The sequence below is a fragment of the Manis javanica genome, chromosome 7 (genome assembly GCF_040802235.1).
Source record: "Manis javanica isolate MJ-LG chromosome 7, MJ_LKY, whole genome shotgun sequence".
Classification (NCBI taxonomy): domain Eukaryota; kingdom Metazoa; phylum Chordata; class Mammalia; order Pholidota; family Manidae; genus Manis; species Manis javanica.
In genome coordinates this window covers 119,883,283-119,911,199 of record NC_133162.1, presented here as the reverse complement: position 1 = coordinate 119,911,199, position 27,917 = coordinate 119,883,283, and the positions used below count along the sequence as shown (strand labels likewise).

At 40.0% G+C, this 27,917-nt stretch overlaps 1 protein-coding gene and 1 long non-coding RNA gene across 2 annotated transcripts in view; one reads left to right on the top strand and one right to left on the bottom strand.

Annotated features, from left to right (window-relative positions):
* Window positions 1-27,917, top strand: part of LOC140850621 (uncharacterized) — a 279,666-nt gene that overhangs the window by 193,183 nt on the left and 58,566 nt on the right. The gene's annotated exons all lie outside the window — the stretch shown is intronic.
* LOC140850532 (uncharacterized) lies at window positions 221-23,975 on the bottom strand. The gene is made up of 6 exons (XM_073241660.1): window positions 23,931-23,975; window positions 8,450-8,637; window positions 7,684-7,834; window positions 4,170-4,212; window positions 399-813; window positions 221-318 (listed from the first exon to the last, which is right to left on the bottom strand). The coding sequence occupies exons 2-6, from the start codon at window positions 8,496-8,498 to the stop codon at window positions 221-223; spliced, it is 756 nt and encodes a 251-aa protein (XP_073097761.1). The 5' UTR covers window positions 8,499-8,637; window positions 23,931-23,975.

Genomic DNA, 27,917 nt, shown 5'->3' with positions numbered 1-27,917 from the left:
AGAAATGTTTTATAGTGGAAAACGGAGATGGTGGAAGTGAGTGACCTAATTTCCCCCAACGTGATCTGATGGATGATAAGCCTCCCTAACAGACGCCAGTTCCTAATTATCATCATCAGTGTTGCCGTCATCGTCATTAACTTAATAAGGGTGATGATGACTGTGGTAGGAGAATAGCAATAATGACAATAGGCGTGATGGAAAGAATCCTTGTCTGAGCCTAATCCGTGTGCACCACGTACTGAGACGTGTCTGGAATGTCTGGTGGAGGGGGCTGTTTACACAAGAGACCGTAGTTCTCCAGGCAAAGAACACACCCTGAAGGGAGACAAACGGGCGAACAAGAGGTTCAAAGATGATGGGCCAAGCGAGCAAAGGGGAGAGACTTTGGCTGCTACCTGGCGGGTTATTGGCAGGCTGAGGTGGTTGCAGTGTGGGGAGTGATTCATCCCAGAGGCTTGCGTAGTGGTGCTTTCTGGGGGACAGGGGCTGTGCCATGCACAACGAGTGGTTCTGGGGTTGGTGGTGCCTGTGAGAAACAGGAAATGACATTTCCCCGGGAACCTTAGTGTCGGGAGAGCAGGCGCTGGTGGCTTCTGCACAGATTTGGTGAGGATTAGCAGGGCCTTGGCCCCTTTTATTGATGGGCACAGCAGCGGGGGTGCCATGATGGACATCAGCAGGACAGCTGGTACCAAGGAAATGGCCACGGCACACTGCAGGAGGACTGGAGAAGGTGGCGGACGCTGTGGAGGAGACCACTGCCTGCAGACTCCAGACTGTTGGGGAGGAATTTGAAGGGACGTAGAGACTCTAAAATTGGAGAGGGGTGGTAGAATTAGAGAAATACTGGCTTTCTGACCCTTAGTCTGATGCTGCTTTTATTCAAGTCAGTGTGGACATGATTATTATAGGGAGTCATCAGTAGAGAAATCATCATCTCAATCCATTCTGTCCCTTAATCATCTCCATCCAGGAATATCAAGCTAGCTACTGAAAATGCATTCCCCTCAGAAGGCCTCAATAATTAAAATAATCATGGTGCAAATTCTGCAAGTAAAAACAACAATGTGGCGCTGTACTTCCTGTTAATTCAGTAAGTATGTTTAAAACCAGTAATTTTACTGCTTATAATTGTGTAGGATAATCTATTTCTTGCCCATTGGCATGGTGATGTCTTATGGCATTCTTCTTTCTAAGCTCTTGCTTTCCAGGTAAGGCCTGAATAGATCTCCTAATATAATAATAGTAATAACAGCAACAATAAAATCTCAATGTTGAGGTCTAAATCACACCCCTTCCTGGATCAGTAAGGGTAAATACACTGGAAGATGCAGTATAAAAGTAACCACATTCAAATTCTACTCAGAATTAGAGTGAGCATATAATGTGTGTGGGTGGGCAGGATGAGGCTTCCCATGCCAGGTGATGTTCCTTGGGTGGCCTTCAGCTGCATCTGCTGAGCAGCCACCCGAAACCCAGTCTGCTCATCTCTGGGGCTCAACTAGCCCTGAGTTAGATGGATTTGCCTGTGTAGCGCCCATGCCAGTGGTGGTGACAAGATGGCCTTGAGTGTGATGAGATATGATTTCTGTGCCTTCCTGAGGAGTGCTGGTCATTCTGTGTAATAAGTACGAGCTTTGCAACCAAAACATTCTGGCTCAAAATCCCAACCCTGCCGTGTATGAGCTTCATGACCTTGGGCAAAGGGGCAAATCATTCACCTGCTATTTTCTTCAGTTTCCTCATTTCTAAAATCAAGATACTTATGTTATCTACCTCACAAGATTGTTATAAAGGGTGAGTGAATTAATATAGATAAGTCTCTGAAGACATTGCCTGTTTTATTGTAAGTGTTTAATAAGTGTTAGTTTTATTACTATTTGAATCATTCTGAGATGTGTCTGGAATGTCTGGCTTGAGCTGCTATTGATGGAAGGAATGTCTCACACAGGGAAGGGTCATTGCAGCTCTTAAGATTTCAACAGCAGGGATTTGTGAATATTCTCAGGGGTCCTTCAATTAATGGGTCAGGCCCAACAATGTACAGTTTCTACGTCTCTTCTTTTATTTGTGAAATTTCTAAGAGAGGGAAACAGCCTACCTTGGATCAAATGTTTACTCTTAACTTAAATCGCGTTCGCCGAGATTATTGAGCAGAGACATGGAGATTGGGGCCTTTGAGGCGAGTCTCCAAGAGTCATGGTCAGCTGGTGGCTATCCTATCATATAGAAGCCCCATCAAAATAAGCCCAGCTGCAGATAGTTTGTTTCTATGAATGTATATGTGTGAGTGTGTGTGTATGTGTGTGTGTGTGTGTGTGTGTGCGCGCGTGCATGCCCATGGGTTAAATTGTCAAACAGTACAGACAAGTATCTGTAACTGACATAATGTATCATTTAATAGAAGTGCCGGTCAGACCAAACACTTGCAGTGTTCCTGAAGAGCAATGTCTTAATTGCTAGTGTGATAAACTGACATGATTGGAGCCATTTTAGGAAGAGTTGGAGAGGCCACAGTAGAGAGATCGCCTTCCCCGCCTTGTTGGAACCAGGCCAAAACCTTTGGACTGGGCAGAATGGCAATTGTTTTAAGCAATTATTTGAGAAGTCAGCAGGAGAATGGACATCCTGATCACAAACCTGATGGTAGTGGACTTCCTGAAGATAGAATCATTAGTCACTCAATGTATAACCCCGTCACTCGATGCTTAACTTGTTAACTCCCATAGAAAACCTTTTTTCTTTTCTTTAATTGATGCAGTTGCCTTCCTTCCTTTTCCTTCCTTTTCGCTTTCACCCTACAAGCAGGAACACTACTTGGATTTCTTCTTGAATATATGCTCCCCAAATTGTAATTCTTTAATCTCAAATAAATGCTTTTTTGCCTCTCATTGTGGATTTTTGTTTTCAGGTTGGCACTAGCAATAACTTTAAAATTTTGCATGTATTTTGACCCAATCATTTTATTTCTAGAAATTTATTCTTAAGAAAAGAATAAAAGGTTATTGTAAAGCTATTGCTATGAAGATACTCATCAGCATGTAATTAACATAGAACATAGAAATTAACATAAACATAGAAAGAGCATAAATATTCAACTCTGAGGGAGTGGTTGAATAGATGAATAGATGCTGGTACATGTATGACATGTTTTATTCTCAACAGTCAAGGTAAATTTTGTTCACAATACGTTATTAAGTAAAAAGAGCAATTTACGAAGTGGCATGTAATATGCTTCCATTTTTGTTAACAAAACAGGATGTATGCAAAGAAGTAAAACTCTAAGAAATGTAATGCAACATTAACAAAGACCATCTTGGAGTAGTGTGAATATAAATAAGTTTTTTTTCTTTTTTCTTGTCAGAATTTTTAGTTTTTCTTCAATAATTATGTTTTCCTTTTGTAATAAAAAAAACTGTGTAGAGTAATTTTATCTGAGAACCTCCAGAAACCTTACCAAGTCCCTGATTCACTGTGCCTGTAAAAGGAAAACAAATCCATTTGCCTGGAGAAAATACAGCTTCTTCCAGCACTAACAGGTATGAGACATTTGTCATTTGGGGTCCTGGGTAATGTAAGAAACAATGTGCTTGATGGCATCCTTAGAGTAAATATAGTCTTCAGTTTTACAGGGTCTTTCGTATTGTCCCTCATGGCCTCACATATGCTGATGAGAGATATTAAAGCACATTCACAATAAAAGCAGTTTAACTAGGAAACCATTGGGATGCCAACCAATTACATAATTCATTTATTAAGCTTAATCTAGTGAATACTTTTGAATAGCTAAAGAAATAGATGGATTGCATATCTTTCATCTACTGAGAAACAAAGGTTATTTTCCCAGACAAGTAGCAGGGGTTAGCAGTTTATCTTGGCTATAACTCTGTATAGCTTTATTCTCTATCAATTAGCTGAGCAAAATCTAAGAGGGACAACTGTTACCTCTTTATGAAAGTTAAGAGCCTGACAAGGAGGCATGTCTAACTGAAGGCTCAGGGGTGGGGAGGGAAGCATGGTCAATAATCCGCAGAGTGTAAATTTCAAACCACGTGAGCTCATGGACAAAGAGGAAGGCAAATCAAGCCCATATATTTCCTCCTAGAACAGTGCCACAGTACCTATGGCCTAGACGTTTTTATAAGCAGGTACAACCAAATGCTCACCTCATCCATGAAGACTGGACAGAACCAAGTGGTAAGAGCTACCCTAGAAACGCAAAGAACATTGATGTTAGTGTGCAATATAATTTTTTGGTGTGTAGTTCGAGACCAAATTGAGACAGGGGCCATGGGATTAGGCAGAGTAGGTGAGGGCCTCCGGAGAAAAAGCAGAGCAAGATAATTACAGTCAGAACAATGTAACAATATGCAAAGAAGTCCCTATCAAAACTCTGTGTTAAGCATTATGCAAAGTCAGAGTCACACTAATTCTCTAGGGTAAAGATTTTTATACATGACTAGGAATATAGACATTTTTCAGTGAAATCGCTTAAAGCTCAAAAGGCCAGGAGCAACTTGGCCTGGAATGTTTGAGTGTTCTGCAGATAAAGAAAAGTATCTGAGCGTAAACCATCACTTTACTGTATCAATTACATCATGACAATGTAAAATTTACCTTATCCTGCTAAAAGGCCCAGTTTATCTTAATTGTAACTATGTGCTACTTTCCCTTCTCTAATCGTAATCAAGTAATCTGCAACCTAGGCAAAAGACTACTTTGGTAAGCAATCTCAACTATAAACAACCCAAGCAACAGACAACAACCCAGCCCACCTTGGGGGCAGGGCAGGCGGTCTTACAAGTCTGCACCCCTAACCCTTTACCCTCATTCCTGAAAATGCTCAACCGCGGATAAAACCCCTAGACAATGAGCCAACCACGGGCTCTCTTGTCCCCTCCTGGAGCCAGGAGCTCTATTCTCTTACTTTATCTCTAAATAAAAGCCTGTACCTTGCTCTCCTACCTTGAGTATTTGCGAAGCTCATTCTTCGGCTTCATGCACAAGAACCCTAGCATCAAAACAATTGTGTATCTGGTTTAAAAGATGCCTGTGCTTCGGTAATTATGTGAGTTAAATTACAGTTGGCCCTTGAATAACATGGGCCCTTGAGGAGCATATTGTGTGGGTCCACTTACATGCATATTTTTTTTCAAAAAATAAATTGGAAAATTTTTGGAGATTTGCAACAACCTGAAAGAGTATTTTCTTTTTTCTAGCTTACTTTACTTTATGATAAGAATACAGTATATAATGAATGTAACATACAAGATATGTGTTAAGCAACTCTTTTCATTATTGGTAAGGCTTCCTGTCAATAGTAGGTTATTAGCTGAGTTTGGGGGGAATCCAAGATTACAAATGGATTTTCAACTGCATAGGGGTGGGCGCTCCTAACCCCAGCATTGTTCAAGGATCAATTGTGTTTAATTTGGGATCAATTAGATAATGGAGGACAATTACCAAAAAGAATTACCTGTTTCAAAATGGTTTATTTGTGGTTCTTCTTTTTGGTATTAATTAGTTAGTTGCTATGGCAGTCATTAAGATGATTCCAGCTCCTCACCATAACACCATGTTGTCCACAACGAAGAGAACACATATCTCTCTGACCTGGTAGTGATGGTGGAGGGGGTGTGTTCTAACCTTTCGGGAAATATCAAGTGGTATATTTCCCATCTTTCTCTTTCTGTCATTAAAAATCAGATTTATATTACATAGGGAGTTGTTGCTATTTCCTGACGAAAAAGATACACTCCCAAGGTAGGCTGTCAACTGCTTCTCATCTCCCAATCAGATTTAAACAAAAGCAGAAGCAAAACTGCCTGCTGATTTTGCCCTGGCCAAGGGAATGGAAGGCGGGCAGAGTGAAGTCACTCCTCCTTGGTAGTGGGTTTTCTTGCATATTTTCTCTAAATGTCTGTCCTTACTGCTTAACAATGAACTATTGGAATTGTGCCTGTTGCAAAAATAAAAATGCTTGCAGTATTGTTTGATTAAGCATGTGAACCATGAACTACAGCCAGGCTTAGAAACTCAGTGGATTACTCCATGATAATTACGGTTAAAATGCTTAAGTGTTTCCAGGTGTATTAAAAATCCAGCTGTTGGACAAGGCAGTTAGTCGCAGCACAGTCAGGGGCCCCCAGATCATATGGGGAGCTGCATATTTTGTCAGTTTCACTTAAGATTTTTTTCATGGAGCAGCTGAGAGCTGGTAGGTATGCATTTGACTTGGAATTTGGCAAATTGCACTTGTTTAAAATATATGAGTATAAGCCTCCAATCATACCACCTATTGAGACTTAGATTACTGCACCCAGGCTACTAACTGGTCTCACTGTTTTCTGTCCTGCTCTCTTGCAACCTAGTCTCTGCCCAAAAGCTGGAGGGATCATTTGAAAATGCAAATTGTAATTATCTTGCAGTAGTGGCTCGCGATTGTCCTCAGGCTTCTAGCTGAACTCCCTGGTGTGTAAAAGATCTGTTGTGACCTGGCTTCTGCTCATATCTTAGCCTCCCCTCTGAGTTTAGGTGGTGCCCCACCCATCCCCATGCCCCTCCCTGATGCTTTGAAATTGGGGTGCTATACCTCTTCGCGTTTATTGACCTATTTCTCTATCGAAACAGTCTCCACCACCCAGCCTGTTCTCCTGGCTCAGTGCTTGCATATTAGTTTTCATCTGAGTTCCCTGATCACCAAGTCTGAGTTAGGAGCCCTCCCATGTCTCCATCACCAGGGTAACAGCCCTCTGCCTCCTGTGCACCTACACTCACTGCCTTTTCAGCAGTTTTTTTCTGCCTAGAAGTTCCTTGGCACAGGTACCAAGTTAACTCTATTTATAGTTATATTTTCAGGACCTATGTCAGTGCCCAGTGTGTATGTGTGGCCAGTTCAATGACTGACTGGATGAATATTTGGCAGAAAGCTGGAGAAGCACAAAGACAGAAACAATGCTGTTGGGCCCACAGAAACAGAAGGCACAGACACAAGCCAGGTGACGTGGTGCAGAGTGGGCCAGGGCAACACAGTGCTCGTGGAACTCGGAGCGGGGCCACAGTCCAGCTGTGGGCACTAGGAAGGGCTTCTAGGCAAAGGAGGTCAAGGTGGGCTTTGGTGGCCCATCTAGTTTGAATGGGGAGGAGTACATTTGAAGACACAGGAAGTGATAGTATGGCGGAGAGCTAGGGAAAGCAGCAGTGTTTGGACAGAAATAGTTGAGTCTGACTGGAATTTGGGGTGGGTGAAGGGATTTTTGGAGAACCTGCTGGAAAAATCAATTCATGCCAGATGGTGGAGGCCCAGAAAGCTGGCTCACCAAAAACAAGGATGGCAAGCAGAGCTGATGGCGCTTATCTTAAAAGATTAATAGAGGAAGATAAAAGAATGTGGTCTTTCCTCATTGCATCATTTTATCAATTTTAGGAATGTGTGTGGGTGTAAGTGCCATTCTTATTATTTTAATAAGATTTAAAAAAATGTTTCTTATGGAACTGATTGAAAAACATGAAGTTTTGTGTCTCTGTTGGAGTCATGCCTTGTGTATTGCAGACCGTTGGTGCATTTTAAATATTACTACCAAACTACACTCTAGAATGTGGTGGGCTATAAACAGTAAAATATTTCAGATTATCCGGTTACTGAATAATAAAGGTAAATAGCTAGATAGCTTGTGTCACCAGTGTTCAGAGCTAATCCGTGTCGGTGGGGTGCGACAGTGAGCTTCTCTATCTTGTGCGACGGTGAGCTTCTCCATCTCGTACAACAGTGAGCTTCTCCATCTCATTCTGCTTCTTCCCAGAGACCTGCTATGAGTTTGACACTCTCCCTCTGAAGACAGATGCAGGGTGGAGAGTTTGGATAATGTGCAGAGACAAGCAATAAAAATGATTAATAGCTCAGAAAAGGAGACCTCAGAAGGATGTTTAAAGAAGTTGAGACTCTTAATAACAAAAGAATGACTTAAGTGTCTTGCATCACAGAGTAGGTGCTTTTTTCTTCATCTTCACAGCAAACACATGAAGAAGTGAGCTTAACTTGCATCAAGCCAAATCATGTCTGACCACACAAGAAAAAATACCAACAAATAATAAAAATGGCTTAACATTTAGAGGTAAGACTGAAGCTGTGAATATAGTTCATTTAGAATAAACAGTGGGTACTGGGGGCTGGTTGGTGGGGAAAATGGGGAAATATTGGTGAAAGGGTACAAATGTCCAATAACAAGACGAGTAAGTTCTGGGGATGTGATATGCAGCATAGTGATTATAGTCAACAATATTGTATTATACCCGTCAGCATTGCTAAGAGAGGTCTTAAATGTCCTCACCACAGAAAAGAAATGCTGCTTATGCAATGTGATGGAGATGTTAGCCAGCACTATGGTGGTAATGATTTTACTATACAGAGGTTATCAAATCAATAGGTTGTACACCTTAAACTTACTTATCTGGGATGTTACAGACCAAGTATTGAAGAACTCCTGCATTTCCATTGATTCCTCTACAGCTTTGGTTGTTACTATTGTTTAGTTACATAAATCTCTTAAACTTTTGTTCCATGTCACAATTTTGGTTCTCTGGAAGGAGATGCGGAGGCAGTTAGAAGTGTAAAATATTTCCTGGGGAGTAAACCTGTGAATGGAAGAGGCAGCAGGATTAGGCAGAGGATGATGTCAGTCTGCATGCCAGCCTGGCGAAGCCTCTGCCAGCCCAGTGGGAGCTTGGGAGCACAGCCTGCCCTTCAGAGGGACGTCGTGTTGGGTGGAAATGGCCGGGCCCTTGTATCCCTGCTGTGTTCAGTCATGGACTGGAGGCTACTGTGCAAGCATGCTCTTGGCTACCACTGTTTGGCTCAGCCATTGGCCAGGGGCCACCCTGCAAATGGTGTGACCTCGGCTGGAAAGCTGAAGCAGACCCTGAAGGACTAACAGCTGGAGGCGGTAAGCTGGCCACACTCCTCACAGCTGGGCCGCAAGTCCTTTCTGTAAGGGGAACTAAGTGTCACATCTCTGTTTCTGCCACATTATGAATAACACACTTCCTTTTGATAGCAGTTAAATAATATAGCCAGCTTTCTGGGTACAAATGCAAACAACAAATTGTTATTGAAATTTTCACTGTTTTGGGACACAGTTACATGAAGACCACAGCCTAAGAATAACATTAAGCATTCAAAGTAAGACATTTTATTCATAGTATTTATAATTTTCACGGCAACCTTGCAAGATTGGGACTATGATTCAATTTCTCAGTTGAGGAAGCTGTAGGTCATATTGTTTAAAATTGAATTTTTTTCTAGGTCATGCAATTAGTTAGTGGCAGAGCAGAGATGGTAGATGTTTGTATTATTCTAAAGGCACTTTGCATTATACCAGGATGACTGATGCGAAAAATTACAAAAAGAAATATAAGTGCCCAGCCTGTATTTTGTCAAAATAATTCAATTCTTATGTACTCTGGTCCAGATTCTGGAGATGTTTGGTACAGCCTTTACTGTGTTAAAATATTACAACTTTTGGCATATATTCAACAGGATGGAATTAACTTTTTGACTGGATTTTTTTGTAACACTTGAGTAGTTGTTTCCTATATATGTGTATGTTAACCCACATTTCCTGAGAGAGTTGTGGCTCCTTTCCATAGTACCTTTGGGTTTATAGATTCCTCTTTATTTCTAGCTTTAGATATCACTTGCCCAATCTATTTTGAAAATAAAATAATATCACAACTACAACATAAACTTCAGTAAGACTATGACATCATCTATAAGGAATTTCTGAATATTAAAAAAACCCTCCTACCTGTGTCTTTTTTAGTGTTTTATTTACAACAGCATGTGATAAACAGCTCAGTAATAATATTTCCCTATTTTTTCACTAAGTTGATTTCTTTCTTTTATTTAGAGGTCATTAGAATAAGCTGTGTGATCAAACATCTACTTCTAAGGCCAAAAAAGTGATATTACAGCTTGTTTAGATATTTACTAATAGGTAAATTCAGCACCAGGGCATTTCATCAATTCACACATAGTTCATTCAGATTTCATAAGAATTAATTGCAGACCAGGCTAAAATTTGATTTATTAAATAAAGCAATCATGTGGACAAGTTGGAGGGGATAGGCTATTTAATTACTTCAAAGAAGATAGGCTTTTGTAACATGTTAAGTTGCTTTGTAAATGATTCAGATAAACAGCTGCCTTCTTTGTATTGAGATGGGGAGACCATCTGTGAAAAAAAAAACAAATATAAATTTATATATATATAGGTCTCTGCCTCTGATTCCTGGCACAGAGCTCCTAAAACCCTTGAAATTTCCTAAGTGATAAGAGCACAGGAGCATCTTTTGTTATAATATTTGGATTTTGACCCTGACACATGGTTGCTGAATCCTTTGGACGCTCCTAGGTGAGAGGAGTGTCTTTTGTTCTAATGAGATAATTCTTGGTGGGCTCCTGGTTGGGGGCTAGTCACCAAAAAGAGCGAGTCATGATTAGATGCTTTGAATTTTCAGCCGCACTTATTCTCCAGAGGGAGAGAGGGGCTGGAAATAGCGTTAATGATCGCTCATGCCTGCGTGAGAAAGCCTCCCTGAAGTCCCAGTAGTGTGCCGGTTGGAGAGATTCTGGGTTGGTGAACACGTCCACACCAGGAGGGCGACAGAGCCGACCTCCACAGGGATGGAGCTTCTGTGCTCAGGCCTGCCCAGACCTTGCCCTGTGTATTTCTTCATCTGGCTGTTAATCTGTATCCTTTATCATATCCTTTAACGAACAAGTAAATGTAAGTGAGTGTTTCCTTGAGTCCTGTGAGGTGTTCTAGCAAATAATTGTATCAAAGGGGGAGGAGGTTCTGGAACCTCCCATTTGTAGCCACGTCACACAGAAGTTGTGGGTAACTCGGGGACCTAGGACTTGCAACTGGCACCCGAAGCGGGGGCAGTCGGTGGGACTGAGCCCTTACCTTGGGGGAATCTGATGCCTTCTCCAGACATACTGTTGTCAGAACTGAGTTACATTGTAGGACACTCAGCTGGTGTCACAGAATTGCCTGGCATGGGATAAGACTCCTGCGCTCTCCCCTCCCCCAATCTGGTGTCAGGGGTGCTGTGAGTGTTGTAGTTATGTGAGAGTGAAGGAAAAACAGGAGGAAGAGTGAGATTTTCCTAGTTGGCCATCACGTATTCATCCAGTTTAATTCCACCTAAGAAATACTGATTTCTACAATAATGTGTATCCAAAATAGTTTCCAAGAGCTGCTATGGTGTGTATGCATGTGTGTGCGAATGTATGTGTAGGCATTATAGTATTGGTAGGCAAACAGTATACTCTTGCTCTGTTGAGTTCCCCTCATCCTTGAAGCCAATAGCTTGAGAGATGAAGCCTGTACTATATTCTCTTGGTGCATCGACTATGGTTCTGTGACCTCTGTACATACTCTGTGAATACTGGTCCCAATAAGATAAGGTAGCCTAGGTACCTGTAAATGTGACCTTATTTAGAGACAGGGTCTGTGCAGATGTTACTGATAAGTATTTGAGGTGAGATCATTCTGGTTTTGGGTGGGCCCTAAATCCAATGAGTGGTGACTTGTAAGAGAATACAGAGAGATTTGAGGCACAGAGACACAGAGGGGTCGCCCAAGGGAAGATGCAGACAGAGATTGGAGTGATGTGTCTACAAGCCAAGGATGCCTAAGCCACTGACAGCCACCAAAAAGCTGAGAGAGAGGCATGGAATGGGTCCCCCCCAGAGCTTTCAGAAGGGAATGACCCTACCGACACCTTGATTTCCAACTTTCAGCCTCCAGAACTGTGAGGAAATAAGTATCTGTCATTTTAAGCCACCAAGTTTGTGGAAATTGGTTAGAGGAGCCCTAGGAAACTAGTACAGCCTCTCCCTTTAACCGTCTATTTTGAGTTGACTGTATCAGGTCAGAGATACCATCTGATCTGGGGGCCAACTATTACTAGGAGGTTATCTTCCCATAATGTTCTCTTTGTCCCACAAATCACCTGAGTAAAAATATAGGAAGTGGGAAATATGGACACCTTCAACCTTTTATAAAGGGAGTTCAACCATGTATTTAACAATGCTTTCTGAGATTCATTCATCCGTCCATCTGTCCATCCATCCGTCCATGTATTTGTTCACTCACAGTGAACTACCTGATCTTAATAATGTTATTCGAGAAGTTCAGAGAGCAAACAGTCACTCTAATATAGAAATCAGCCAGCACAGAATTACTAAAAGTGAGAGTCCTCTTGCATCTCATTTCTAGGGCTTTGGAGGCTGTCTTGGGCAGCCCATCCATCTCCAGCTGCTGCCACAGAAATGATAGGGAAACCAGGGCTACCCCATCTGGGTGTCTCTTTCTAAATGAGATTGTTCTATGTGCTGTGATATGGCCTTTCTGCCATTTAGGCTGTGCTCTGACAAATGGTTTTGATGTGTTTGACTAAGAAAATAGAAACACTGATGCTAGGTCAGCTAGAAAAAAAAATGCAAAAACAAGAGCACCACTTGCGTATTAAAATGCAAGTTTTACAGTGGCTTCAGGTACTTTCGAGGACATGCTTGAGGACAGCAGATGTCTAGGGACGGGTGGAATCCTTTGGTGTTAGGTGGGCATCATTAGCATCTTCACAGTCTGTGAGTATCATCCACACGAGGTGCAGGCATAAGAAAAAAATATGCCAAGAGATTTGCCATGATTTGAGGATTTGAAGGAAGAGAAGGGTGATTCCCAATGTGAATGTGTGTCCTGTGACCTTGCACCACGTAGCTTTGCTGAGGAATGGTGGTATCGCTCTGGTTTCAGAATCATACGGCCCATCGGATAAGGGACATTCGCTTCCCGACTGTAGTGAAGGGTTGGCTCAAGGATAAAGTCTCCACAGGTTCTCTTCTGTTCCACCCTGATTGGGAAGCAAAGCTTTCCTTTGATGCCATTGTCCCCTCCCAGGGTAATGGAATCCTCTACCCTCTGTTCAGGGGCCTCTATTCAGCTCCTGAAAAGCAGTTTGCCTACAGGTGACCCGTGAAGTGGCTGTGGGGGTGGTGGGCTCTCTTCTCTCCCAGCTATGGCCCTGAGAGAAACCCTTTCACTCTGCTCTCAGAGTGAGATAGCTTATCTTCTCCCTTCCCTGTCCATGATTATAAACTGTCCTCTGTTTAGCAAACTTGTTGTTTGTCTTTCTTTTCCTCTCCCTTTCCTCACAGACTCTTAGGGGAAAGCAACTCCATAGCTCTGCCTCCCAGGGTGCCGCAGTAGTGTCCTGACTTCCTGCTGCTCCACACTCTATTTTTGTGTCGACACGAATTTCTGACCTGGGTGGGGTGAAGCTCTGGTGAAGTGTTTTCCCTTGGAGAGTAGGTCTTTGTTATCAAGAACCTTCTGGGGGTATTTCAGAACTGTTGTCTCTCCCCTCCCTTAGCCACAGCCTCAAGGGGATATTCCCCAGCCATTTTCTGTGAGAATCTGGGGGGCTTCTGAAGGAAAAAGTCAAGAAGGGCTGAGGGTTACCCTCAGCCACCAGGAGTCCATATTCTGCTTCTTTCAATTTGTCAAAACACCATTTAAGTGTTCCTATCAGTTTGTGGCTCTTGCAGCTGCTGCTCCAGGTAAGCAGATCTTGGCTGTGATCTCTATATTTTCCAGTGTCTCCAAATTTCAGGGGGACCCTTTGTCTTGTGACCTCAGTTCTCTGACAGGCAAAGTTGTTGATTTTCAGTTGTTTCACTTGTTCCTTGGTGATGACTTCTAAGATTTTTGCATGTCTGAGCTGAAAGCAGAAGTCTATCCACAGCCTATTTTGAACACAACAGCCTCGGAAATTCCTGTGATTTCTTAGACAGGCAAGGTGCTCCTCTGCTTCCAGGCTGTCCTCTTGGAGTAAAAGCCAAAACCCTCCCCCTGACTCACAGGTGCCATGAATTGCCCACTTGTGTCCATTCACTGACCACTTCTACTCTTCCTTTTCCTCTTCTTCTGTCTGCTTCACCTTGGTGAACACACCAGCAACCTCTCTCTGCAGGGCCTTTGCACTTACCTGGAATGATTGTCTTCCCCAGACGTCCACTGTTCCTGAACAGAACTCACAGGTATGTCATGAGGCCCTCCTTGACCACCTTATTTATTATGACAACCCTACAGTCCACTCGTACAACCTCATTTCCTCACCCTTTTCCAGCTTTCTTTATTTCCATAGCACTTTTCTCTGCGTGACATACTTCATAGAGTACTTCTCTTATTTTTTATGTTTATTGTCGGTCTCTGCTACTAGATGGTGCGCTCCAGGAGGGCAGGGTTTTTGCTTATTTTATTCCTTGCTCTATAGATCAGTGATGTAATGAAATTATTAGTTCAGGATTATCAATTGATATTAAAACCATTTACTGAATGGTAGATGATAGATAAAAGACTTGTATAATGCCAAAGTAACACTACACAGATTACTCTGAGGTTGCAAAGGGGAAAACATTACTATTAAACAAAGCTATCAAACTGTCACCACCCTAATCTAATGGTTAATCTTAGAACCATTAAATGGTGGGTCAACCAGATATTATGTGTTTTCTTAGGTGATACAAGATGAAGTTTATAATATCACGTATGATATTATCTAGCCAAATATGTTTAACTTGAATCCATAGAGCATTTAGATACAGCTTTCAGTTTATGAAGCAAGGAACAAGTTAAAAGTCATCCTGAAGAAGAAACTAGACAAATTCAGAAGATGGCATATGCTGTAAGATAATGGTTCAAGGTCATTAAAATGAAGGGTCTGTTCAAAATGAAAAGGACATAAGGAATAAAACACCTAGGTGCAATGTAAGGGCTTGGATTGGCTATGATTTGTGCAAATCAGTCTTAAAGGAGTATTTGCATTCAGGTCCATGAGGAGAATGTTAAGTTCTAATATTAGGTGACAAACATTTTCTGAAATAAAGATGGTGCATGTGAACTGGAAAAAGTAGTTTTCAAAAGAGTATGTGGAGTATGACCTTATTTTGGTAAAAAAATGTAATATTTTAATGTCCTGTAAAGCAAACAATGAAAAACAGTATATACAGTATGATATTAAAGAGAAATATACACATGCAGATTTTTTAAAAAGTCAGGCACTTAGCTCATAGATTTCTTTGAATTTTTGTTTCTGGATGGGTGGAAGGAAAATTGCCCTGGGGTACAAGTAAGAGAGGAGAGGTGATACACAGAGATGAACTGCTTCATATTTCAAGATACAAACCTGCCACACACATAAAGGTAAACTGTTTGTTACAGTTGGTTTGAGTAGTTGTAGGCACAGAATGTTTTCTAACTGCATGTCTTTATTACTCAAAATTTCTGGTGTTGTTTAAATCAAATGGACTTCTCCCTAATTAATTTGGGTTAATAAATTTTCTTAGAGCATTTCAAGCCTAGCCCTATTTGTTCATTGCATACAGGTTTCCAGAAATCTGGAAATTTCTCCTTTAATCTGGTTTTTCTTTTTTTAAATTTAAATGAGTCTACCTTGGAAGACAGAATCTCAATGATTTGATCTAGAGGTTTAGACTCAAGCATTTTTCTTTCTTCCCTCCCTTGCCGCTTCCCTCCCTGCCTCCTTTATTCCCATCTTCCTTTGCTCCTTTCTGCCTTCTTCTTCATTTCTCTTCATTTTCACCAACCACTAATACCATATTTATTTCAGATTTTATTTTAAGAAAAAAATGTAAAGGCCATCCTGAACACAGTTCCCTGATTTCATTCTTATCTGTTCCTACTCAGAGAAAAGCACTATCTTGTTTTGTTGTTCTTCTTATATGCGTGATTTTATATATAAATATGAACTACATGTTTCACTGTTTCAATAAAGCATACATTTCCATAAATTGTTTCCATAAACGATATACCATTTTTTGCATGTTTATGAATTTTACGTGTATTACCTCATTGTGTATGAATGCTTTATGACTTTCTTTTTTTGTCAACATTATGTTCTTGAGATTTCTCCATGCTGCTACAAGTAGGTAGATTTAGTGTATTCATTTTAGCTGCTGCATAGTATTATATTTTATGCATATATCAAAATATGTCCTTCAAAAATGTAAATTATTTGGGTTCCTATTGTTTTGTTTTCATAAACAATGCTGAAATTAACATTTTAAATATATTTTTGTATGCATGTTAGAGAGATTGTCTTAGAAGCAACAATGGTAGGTGTTAAGTATTGTGCATCTTCAACTTGTCTAGATACTGCCAAATTGTGTTCCGTAGTGGTGGTTCCAATTCCATCAGCTATAAATGAAAATGTGTTGTATCATAGCTAGTTAACAATAGGTATTTTCAGACTTTAAAAATAAGTCAATTTGATAAATATGAAAGGATATCTTATTGTTTTAATTTTATTTTCCTTATTACTAGTAAGCGTAAAAATCTTTTCATATATTAAGTGACCACTGGATTTTCCGTTTTGTGAATTGCCCATTTTTCCTGTTGGGCTATTGATTTCTATGCATTCTTTATATGTTCCAGATACTAATCATTTGTTAGATATATATATGTGTTGCAAATATTTTCTTCCTGTCTTAGCCTTTATTTTTCAGTATTTGTGTTGTGTTTTGTTGTAATAAAAAGCCTTAATTTTAGGATCGTGAATTTATTCATCTTTCACCTTTATAATTTATTTCATCTTTGTGCCATTTGTGCTTTTCTGTGTTTTATTTAAGAACTTCCATACACTAATATCATTTAGTCTCCTTTATTTTCTGCTGAAAAGTTTAAGTTTTTGCTTTTCACATTTTAGGTTTTTAATCTTCCTGGAATATTTTTAATGTCTATATAGTGTAAAGTAGAGAATCATATGGATATCTTATATTCCAATCATTACAAATTTATTACTAGCCCATCCTTACTCCATTGTAATTACACCTCTGTCATGCATCCACACATGTAGTTGTGCTCTAGTTCCACTGACTTGTTTGTCTATCACACTCTCATTACTCAGGCTTGTGAATGGGATCATCTTCATGCATTACATCAGTTCTGTATTACTGTCTAAATAGCTGTTGCTGGTACAGAGAGTTACAAGTTTTTGTATGATGAGCTTGTATTTGCCAGTCTTGCTGTACTCTTTCAGTAATAGTTTTAGTACTGGCTTGAATCAAACAGGCTTAGATCCTCCTCCTCTCAACGTTATCACTAAGACGTTCCGTGACTTTGGGAAAGTTACTAGAGTCACTAAATTTCAGTGTTCTCTTTGGAAAGAGGCAGGTCATTATGTCTAACTCAGAAAATTGGGTTGTCATGAAGGTTAAATAAGAAAGTGAATGTAGGAAATAAGAATGTAGAACACAGAGTAGAGACCTCCATAGCATTAGCTCTTTAAAAAAATTTTCATTGTCTGACAAATAGTTTGATAATTAGTAGATGAACACACACACACACACACACACACACACACACACACACACACACGCACACACTCTGAAGGGCCTTCATCCCATCCAAAGGTCTAGGTTGCACTAGGACTTTTCCTTAGTTATGAAGTCACAAGCTTTATTGGTTTTTCTCTTTTTGAATGAGAACATACTACCCCTTTCATTAAAGAAATCCAGAACATTAGGCTGGGAGAAGCTATTCTGGGAGAGATACCACTTGGAGGACACAAAGTTATCTCTTGGCTTCAGGTAATATGCATGTGCTTTACATGATTCATTATAGTTATTAAAGCTGTCAGAGAAAAAATGGCCATTACAATTATGTGACTTTAAAGTGTTTTCCAAAAAAGCCATATCTGTCATCAGTTATGAAAGCTGACCAAATGCACATGATGACAGACAGACAGCTGGTTCTCATTCATATTAAGTTCCTTGCAAGCAAAAGGAATGTTAAGGCAATCTGGCCTCATATTATGTTGATTCCAAAGTAATTGCATTTGTTATTTCCAGGCAATGCAGTAAATCAAGCTGTGGCAAGTAGGTGGATAGTTTGCAGAAGTAATTTTGGAGTCCATTAAATACGATCACATTGAACCCTCTTCTGCCTCAAGGCAAATAATGTCCAGTCTAGGTGTGGGGGAGGGGAGAGAGTGGGAAGCAAACATTTCTTTTCAAAGATAAGAAAACCATGTTTTTCTACGTATAGGTGCAAAATTTATAAGAAACAAAGGAGTTCAGTTAAGGCACGTGGGGGTCAAAGGAATGGACAAATGGCACCCCGTGCAAGAGATTTGCTATCTCTCTGTTCTCAGTCTAAAAATCTGCCAAGTCCAGCTGCTTCCTAGGCGTCCTGTACCTCCACCAAACACACACACCTGCCACCCAGTGCTTTACTCTGCGGTGGGACAGGCTGGCTGTTATTAATGTCTGCAGCACAAGGGTTTATGACCCTCCTGATTTCATTATAGTTAGAAGCTCTGTAGAGGTTACTCCCATTCACATAAAGGCCAAATGCTTTTAGAAACCTTTAATAAACTGATTGCCTAAAGAATAAATTCAGGAAGGAATCTAACATAGACACTAAGTGATCATTTTGTTGTCTCATGTCTGTTCAAATGGACATGATTCTTTAAGCCTGTGATCTGGTGTCCTGTGATACTAGCTTCCTAAAGTGTTATCTCAATGCAGGATAAAACTAATAATGCAAGCTAAAGGTAATTATAAGAACATGGCAGAATTGATACTTCTACTCCTAGTAGGAGCTCTTTGTCAGCCAACAGGGTCTGACAAGAAGTCAGTAATCACAAATATTAATGCAGCTATTTAAAAATATGGATTTACCTCTACTATGGTTAACAGCATATCAAACTCTAAGTATACTGGTGTGTTAGGTTACTAGTTGGTGATGGTATGGAGGTATGGAAATTTGTAAGACAGTGATAAATATTTACTTTACATTTATAGTATTTTGATGCTTTCAAAATTATTGCATCCAGAAGATATTTTTAGAGTAAGTTGATACCACATTTGTATGTAAATTAATATTTTTGTAACCAATACTTATTAGGAGTGCATCCTCCAATTTTTTAAAATTGATGGGATATGTCAGCAAGTTTGACCTAGACCACTGGATTTCAGTAAAAGAAGTAAACTCAGACATATTTACTTATCAGCGAACTTTACACCTAGAGTTTCTTCTGATTTCAAAATTGTAACATTGACTTAACTCCAGTCTGTTTGGCAAAAGTTCCCTGACGGATCACTGCAAAGGTAGCAAAGGATTAGCATGTTAGGTTTATCATTTACGACAAGTGTACTTTTTTCATCTGGGTGTGTGAAGTTTGTGTATGTATAGTTGAGTAATCCTTGGGACAAAACAGTTATAAGACCAGGAGACTGATTTGATGCCAGAAGAAAATACCATAGCTCAGTTGAGTGATGAAAGCCATTCTGGACCTAAGTTCTGTTAATACAGAAGATAATTTTCTCAATAGCAAAAGTGTGGATAATCAATCACATTGAATTTGGGTTTCTTATTGGGCCATTCTATTATCCAAGCTTAACAATTTGCTCGGGTCTTGTTTACCCAGACATTCTCCCATTTGTGACCCTTCTGCCCATTTCACTGCTCATTAGTGCATCCATCAAAAAGTGCACCAGGGCAGGGCTGGGAATTTTATCTGGTGGTTTTATTCCCGTGTTGTTTACATTGGCATGAAATTCTGGGGTTAGACGTGAATTTTCTTTATCCATGTGGATCTTGACTTCACAGCCATGGATAATCAACTGTCAATCAAACCTACTTTCAAAACGTCCATCTTAAAACCAAGACAAGGTTGTGTGGTCATGCTTTAGATAACCATGGCTGTAAAGACATTTGTGAGAAGACCTGGAATTTTGATGTGACTTTATAATAAATGTATGCACTTCTTTGAAACTAGAAGGGCAGAAAAGCCAAGATAGACACTGAAATTGTTTTTCACCTAAGACAGCCTGAAGTTAATAGGGAAGATAGCATTCAGCTTCTAGTTGGTTACCCACCGCACCGAACATCTGCAAGTTGGAGTGGGTTTATAGAATCAGGGAACTCCACGAACTCAAAGGAACTTAAAAGATATCTTTTCTCTGAAATTGTGGTTATCTGAAATCTGAAGCAAAAAGCTTCATTTTTCCAAAGGGAGTGTTAACTCTCTTAACACAGGATTGACTGTCCTCTACAACATCCCTCACAGAGTTCCCCTTTGCTCATTCCAGACGATTGTGTCTCCTTGAGTGTTGCAGGTGATGGTAACCTTTCTACATCTTAAAGTGGATAACAAGCACCTTGAATTGTTCAAGTCCAGAACTGATCCCTAGCTGGCTGACTCCTTATCTTTTTACCACATCCATCTGCATTTCTGACTCTCTTATTGTTTAGTCCCAAATAATCTGTTCTTTGGCTTTACTGAACCTATATGTTTATGATCCTTCCATTTTTTTTCTCAGTCCATGAACCATCTTTGGCTTCGTGGATTATTTCTTTCTTCACTTAGTCAGGATCTTATAATCTATCATCCCTGCTTCTTGATAAGAGCTTCAACTTCCTTAGCCCCTTTTCTGAACTTATCCAGCAATTTTCCTATGTTCAGGCCCTGATCCCACTGAATAATCAGACCGCTGCTAATAGAGAAACCTGTTTCCTCATAGGTCCAAATAAGACAAGGCGCTCCTATCCAATATGCAACATAACCCTTTGCCTCCCTGCCCCTGGGGACCCCAGGCACTTCTATGATATCTTTGTCAACTTGTGGCATTGTCCTTAGGTGCAAACTCAAGAAGTGAGGCATCTAGACTTTCAGTTTCCACTCAGGAATGTAGAGAGCTGGAGAAAATATCACTCCTACCCTTTCAACTTCAAGTCTGCTTTTCTTTAACTTAGCAGAGAGATGAGATTTCAGCCAACTGACCAGTATGAAGTCTAGGAATAGACTTGCTCCTGTTGGATGAGATGGGATGCAAGCACTTGCTTAGCCAGTATAAGCAATTCAGTCAGATGCTGGTAAGAAGAATTAAGCTGGATTAGTTAATGAATTGGTGCAGGCTGAGTGTGGGCTGGCAAGAGAGTGCAGAATCCCAGGGGACTACACATACATGGGCGTTCACACTGTCTTGCAGGGTTTTTCTCCGTGTGCCCCACCACATGCTCATAAAGATTTAGTAAGGGTTCTGAGAAAATGTCCCTCAGGCTACAGTCCTCAGAGATGGAAAGAGCAGCCTCTACAGGCGAGCCATGACCCTTCTCCTTGACTGCCATGTAGAACAAAAGCCTTAATTTGAAGGGGGCAAGGGAGAGAAGGTCATTGAACACTGTTGTCCTTGCAGGTGGGGGAACGGAGCAGAAAAACCCTTTACCTTTAGGAAGGAAAAGCATATTTGCCTGACCAAGGTATGTAGCCTGGAGAAGGGCATGAGCACTGAGAAGGCCACACCCCCAAACCTAGGGACCTGGTACCTAAGACGGAGGTTTAATGAACCCTTATCCCAATGACAGGCCAACAAGCATTGAATAGCAAGAATCCCGAATGCATCTGGGAGAATTTCAAGAGCATGAAGCAGACTTGCTCTGAGATGCAGTGCAAAGGAAAGACCTGAAGTGGAGTGGTGCAAATATTAAGAAAAATTCTCTGGTGTACTAGCTTCCACCCTAAACTCAAAGTATTACTAGAGGAATTTGAAGCTGGTGGTGAACTGAGGGTGATCATAGCAAAACAAACCTAAAACCTAACCCAGTTCCTGACCAGATGAACTCAATTCCCTGCACTAATGGCCCCGCAGGAAGGAAGTTATGCCCATTTCCAGTCGCATAAACTATTTAGTGCAGTTCTTACTCTCTTCAATAAGATGTCTGGCTTTCAACAACAACAAAAAATTTAAATATTTTTCTTGAAAAAAAAAAAGTAAGCAAAAATAACACACTGCTAAGAAATAAAGCAATCATCAGGACCACAGATACTGTAATTCTCTAAAAGGGCATTTAAAATAACAATGACTAGTGTGTTAAAGGCTTCATAATGCAGGGATGGTAAATTTTCTCTCTAAAGGGCCTAATAGTAAATATTTTAGGCTTTGTGGGCCATATGATCTATGGTACATATTTAAAAAAATATATATGTATATATATATTAAAACCTTTTAAAAATGTAAGGACCCTTCAGTGCATAAGCCATGTAACAACTGACCCCTGGATGGATCTTGTCCACAAGCAAGATGTGACCATTACTCAAATGGAGAAGGTGAAAAATATGCCAGATCAGATGGGTAATTTCAGCAGAGAAATGAAAACTGTAAGGAAGAATCAACTGAAATTTTAATTTTTTTTAAAACCCCATAGTAACAGAAATGAAGAAAGTCTTTAATAGGCTCACTAGTAGATGTGACAGGCTAAGGGAAGAATCAGTGAACTTGAAGATAGGTCTACAGAAATTATCCAAACTGAAACACAAAGAAAAAAACATATACAAAACAAAACAAAACAAAGACAAGCCAGAACAAAATTCCCTGGCCTCCAGCCCTCCTAGCACTGATATGTGGGATAATATCAGCCTAACATACATGCAATTAGGGTACCAAACAGAGAAAAACTAGAGAACAAGGCAGAAGAACTAGTCAAAGAAATAATGGCCAAAAATCTCTGAAATTTACTAGCAGATAGGAAACAGATGCAAGATGCTCAGAGAACACCAAGCAGTATGAACTCAAAACAAACCCAAACAAATAAGCCAACCCCACGCCCAGACTCAAACTGTGGGAAGAGTGGTGGATCTCACTCACTGCAGGCTGGTGGGGGCTGTCGGGGGGGAGGAGGCAGTATGTGCCCAACCCGGGTGGTGGGCAAGAAGCAGTGGGGCTTCGAAGAGACCCATGAAGGCAGAGGCACTTTAAAGAAAACAGGTAACGGAGTCATCCCGAGACTTTTTCAGAATGCTTTGCTTAGGTGTCTGTAGGTCACCTAACAGAGCAAGTACTTTTCTTATCCATCTAGATTCCAAAAAAGATGGCCAGACTCTGACTGTGAGTGATGACATGTCAGAAATGGTGATGGAGGGTTCAGGGAGATCCAGGATACACAGCCACACAGGACATTGGTCCTACACTTTGCATCAAAACCTAAAAGGGAAAGAGAGGGAAGAAGGCTTGGTCAGGACCCCAGAGCTACAGGTAAATCTTCCACTGTCATAACTAAACGGGGTTTCTCTATTTCCTGGCAGGCACTGAGTCAGGAATTTGGGCTTCCCCAGACGGGAGCATCCTTAATGAATGTTAGTGTACCTGTGACGTAGACCAGACTCCGGAGGTGGTTTTCCTTTACTGGTGGAGGGCTAAGCCTGTGCTGTTGTTGACAAGAATCTCTTTCAAATGACCTGCAAACAGGGATTACCTAGGCTCTGGACCAAGTGAGCAGACTGCTCTCTCTGGCTCTATCCCAGGGCATCTGCATGCGGCATGATACTGCACTTAACAATGTATGGTCCCCAGCCCAGCCAGCGCGGCGACATTGCTGGGTACCACTTTACTTGCTATTGTTATTTCCCTTTCATGTTTCCCACAGCAGCTGTTCTAATCCTTCAATATTACTCAATTTTATTACTCCACTACCTCCACTTAACTCTTAACAGACAATCATGCTTCTTACTTCACAGAAACAGAGACCATCACTGCTCAGATAAAATTAACAAGTCATATGTGTTACATCTTTTATATACAGTTATCCCCTCTTATCCAGTGGCATATGTTCCAAGATCCACTGTGGGAGCCCCAACAACCAATACTACTGAACCCTATATATACCATGTTATTTCCTATACATACATACATACATACTTGTGATAAAGTTTAAAATTAGACATAGTAAGAGATTAACAACAATAACTAATAATAAAGAACAATTATAACAATATACTGTAATACAAGTTATGTGAATGTAGTCTCTCTCTCTTAAAATATCTTATTGTACGATACTCACCCTTCTTGTGATGATGTGAAATGACATGCCTACGTGATGAGATGGAGCGAGGTGAATGATGCAGGCATTGTGACGTAGCCTTCGGCTACTACTGACCTCACAGTATGTCAGAAGGAGCATGATCTGCTTCTGGACAAAACCTTGGCAACCAAAGCTGTGGATAAGGACGGATTATTGTACAAGGTAGTGCTTTTGTTCCTTTTACAAGTGGCCTCATTAATATTGACATCACCTTTGTGTAGACTTGTTTCCTCCTTTAGTGAGGGTCAGAAGCCTTGAAGAGGGTTCAAATTTAGGTCTGAGGAACCACTGAGTCGGTGCTCTTTTTATTTCTTTGTGCTTCCTCTAGAAAACAGAACATGAAAACAAAAATTAATTCCCAACATTCTTTGTGATCCGCTTTAGGTATCTTTCTCTAGAGAATAAGGAGAAAGAATTTAAAGTTTAGAAATCTTTTGATGAGGTTAAAGTTGAATAGAAATTGCATCCAAGTGTAAATAGCCGATACAAATATGTTTCTGCAGATTTTAATAAGGGTGAGAATGTGAGGATGAGGGACAGGTTGGGAGAGTAGGGATGAGCTGAGTTTATAGAAAGGCCTCAACAGGAGTAAAGAGGAAACTCGAGGGAACCAGATGTAAACACTGAACACTTTGCAATTTTACTGAGTATTGGCCCTGAATGTCAGTAATTGAATGTACAAGACTACTTGGAGAAGAAGAAAGAAAGAAACAAGTGCTGCCTTTAAAAAAGGAGCCATGGGGGAAAATTAAGGAAATCACTTATGTTAATGGTAACATATTAGAGATTGTCTTACTTTGTCTGGATGTCATCTCAGTCAGGATCTTTGCCCAAGTATTAGCCAAGATTTTTATCATGGCAACAAAACCAGTCAAAAACATTACCATGGATTATGGTGATAGCCAAGGGGGATGCCCTCGGCTCCTGGACGGCAGCTTGGCCATATTTAAGGACAACATTGTTTGGTTTCCAGAGGGAACATTCTGCCTGCTCTGCCTCCCCAAGTTTTTTTTAAACTTGAATTGTTTAGCCATTCATTCTCTAGAGGTTCAAGTAAAAAAGCAAATTACATTTAAATGAACACTTTGCATTTGGTTCAGCAAACTCATGACCTGGAGTTATTTTACAGACCTTACATTTCTCAGTCTTTCTGTGGACCAGACCTACATCCAATTTTTTACTCAGCTCTTGACTTAAATTGATTAAGTCCTTATTGGAAGTAGACTGCTTGGCTATGTGTCTCCTTGCTATTGTTATTTCCCTTTCATGTTTCCCACAGCAGCTGTTCTAATCCTTCAATATTACTCAATTTTATTACTCCACTACCTCCACTTAACTCTTAACAGACAATCATGCTTCTTACTTCACAGAAACAGAGACCATCACTGCTCAGATAAAATTAACAAGTCATATGTGTTACATATTCAAGTAGACTGCTTGGCTATGTGTGCTTGGCTATTTAGGCTCCTCCAGAACCTAAATGTTCTCAGTTAATGAGATACCTCCTTGTTATTGCTTATAAAGTCACTAAAACTTTTCTGAGAGTCTATGTATAAAATTTATGTTGTGTACTCACCCACAGAATAACTTGAGTAGCTATTTTCTCATAATGCAAACTCTTAACTAATGTAACAGAGAAGTTTTATTTCTAAGGGTCACTTCTGGTCATCAGAAATCTTAGTTTTTTCATATTTAATTTTATATAAACCAATTGGTTACTTATAGGTTTGTTTACAGATTATTTGTTCCATTGTTTATAGGAAATATATAAATTCTAGTTAGGAAATATATAAATTAATTGTTAATGAAGTATGAGTGAGTAATATAACTCTTTGAGGAGTATAAATATGAGATCTGGAGATTTTATGGAAAGATGACTCCCCTGACGTTCTCTCAGTAAGCATCTCTTTTCCTTTGTATGACTATTTCTCCTGGCCTTTTTGAAGCACAGAACCAAAGTAAAGGGGACTGGAAGGGGTTAAAGTTAACCATGCATCCAGGGAAAAAACTTAAGCTAATTGTTCACTAGGGGTTTGAATCCATGGCCTAGACCTCATTATATCAAACTCCAACCAACTGAGCTAACTAACCAGGAAGAAACGTAGGAGAGAAACCTGATGTCAAATCTAAAGCAACACACGACACGACAGTACCCCAGCATCGCTGCTTCTATTGTCACCATTAACTGATGGAATTGGGATACTATCTTTTTTAGAGGTTTCTGATTTACCTTCAAAGTTAGAAAATTCTTCAGGATTCAACAGTCATGACAAACGTGTAGGGAATGATGATTCTCTCTGGACTTAACGAGGTAACTACTGGTATTTTCAAAATAGAAGAAAACATTTCTTTTCTAATCATATATATCACAGTGAGAAAAATGCCACAGGATATTGCAACTCTTACCATCATCATTCACTTTCAGAGGAAAGTAAGAATTGACTTGATTGCAATAAAAAATATGTATTGAGCTTCTTCTCTGTGGCAGGAATTGTTATCGGCAGTGCAGATGCAGAGATGTCCAAGAGGGACAAGACCTATGTGAAAAATAGCAGGGGAACGTGGTCAATAAACATGTAAACAAACACATGAGCAAGAACTGATCATTAAATGCTAATAGTACTTGATTTCTCAAATTTCAAAAATATATTCTTCTGAAGGCACAATTTGTCAAAAATTATAGGTAAGCTGCTGTGGACATGGTCTGTTGAATGGAGTGAGATGAAGGCTCTCCTCAATACTCCACTTGAAATATATTCTCGGCATTTTTTCAATTTTCATTAAGAAGTTTGGCTTTGAAATCATGCCCACTTGCATTTGAATTCTACCTCTTCTATTTGCTAATGCTATGAATTTAGGAAAGTGTTTTAATCTTTCTGAGTGTCAGTTTCCTGGACTGTAAAATGATGTAGGTTTGCTGTATTAAATAGTACAATATAAGTAAAACACATGGACTTAGCAGGTATTCAAGAAATGTTAGTTCTCCCAGTGAAAAAGAATGGTGCAGTGGTTTCGCTTTCAATAACCAGGTGTAACTTATTTTGGGCATTCGATATAAAAAGTTTAGAAATACAGTAAAGAATTTAAGCTATGTCACTTTGCAGAGTGATTTTTATCAAAATACACATAAGAACACTGCTCGCTTTAAATATAAAGGGAGTTCCATTATAACTAGCTTTCCAAGATGAAATGAACATTCACTAGGTCATATTTAAATTGTCACTAGTGATTCACAGCAGTCCTCATCTGAAGGTATTTTCCTTCCGACTTTCCAGAGTCGAGGAAGAGACTAGACAAGAGGGGGAGGGTAGGACTACATGTTTACCTTGAAACTTCTCATTTCTGAGGGCTCATCTAAGCATTCCTTTTTCAGGTAAGAGCTTTGGTATTTGAAAAGCAAAAGAATCAGGTTTCTTGGCACTCTGTAGCCTGAAACATTTATCAAAATAAAACCGAGGAGCTGGGCCCCACACCAGCCCGTGGAGATTGGAAGAATGTTGTGCATGTGGCACGGGCTGTGAGAGAGGGGAGATGATTGCCCCTGAGGGAACTGCTTCCTGGAGGTTTCTGTGCTCCAGCCCGGCTGTCTCTCTATTAGGGACAAAAGATTTGCCTTCCTCAGCCCTCGCCATCTGGCTCCGTTCCCAGATGCTGCTCTGAGGCCAGAGTCAAGTGAAACACAGAGAAAATACCTGGGTGTTTTAGATTCAATGATACTTGCTATAGTAATAATGATAATAGTAATAGTAATTATATTATTTATTATATTTACAAAGATATTTAATATCTATATATAAATTATAAATACAAATGTATTATAAATAATGATTATAGTAAATATATATGAATAAGCATTATTTTTACAGAAATAATAACACTTTGGTGTACTTCCTAAGAACTTCACACACATCACGTCTTTGAAACTCCAAACAAAATACCCCGATGCAAGTGTTACATATTTCCCCA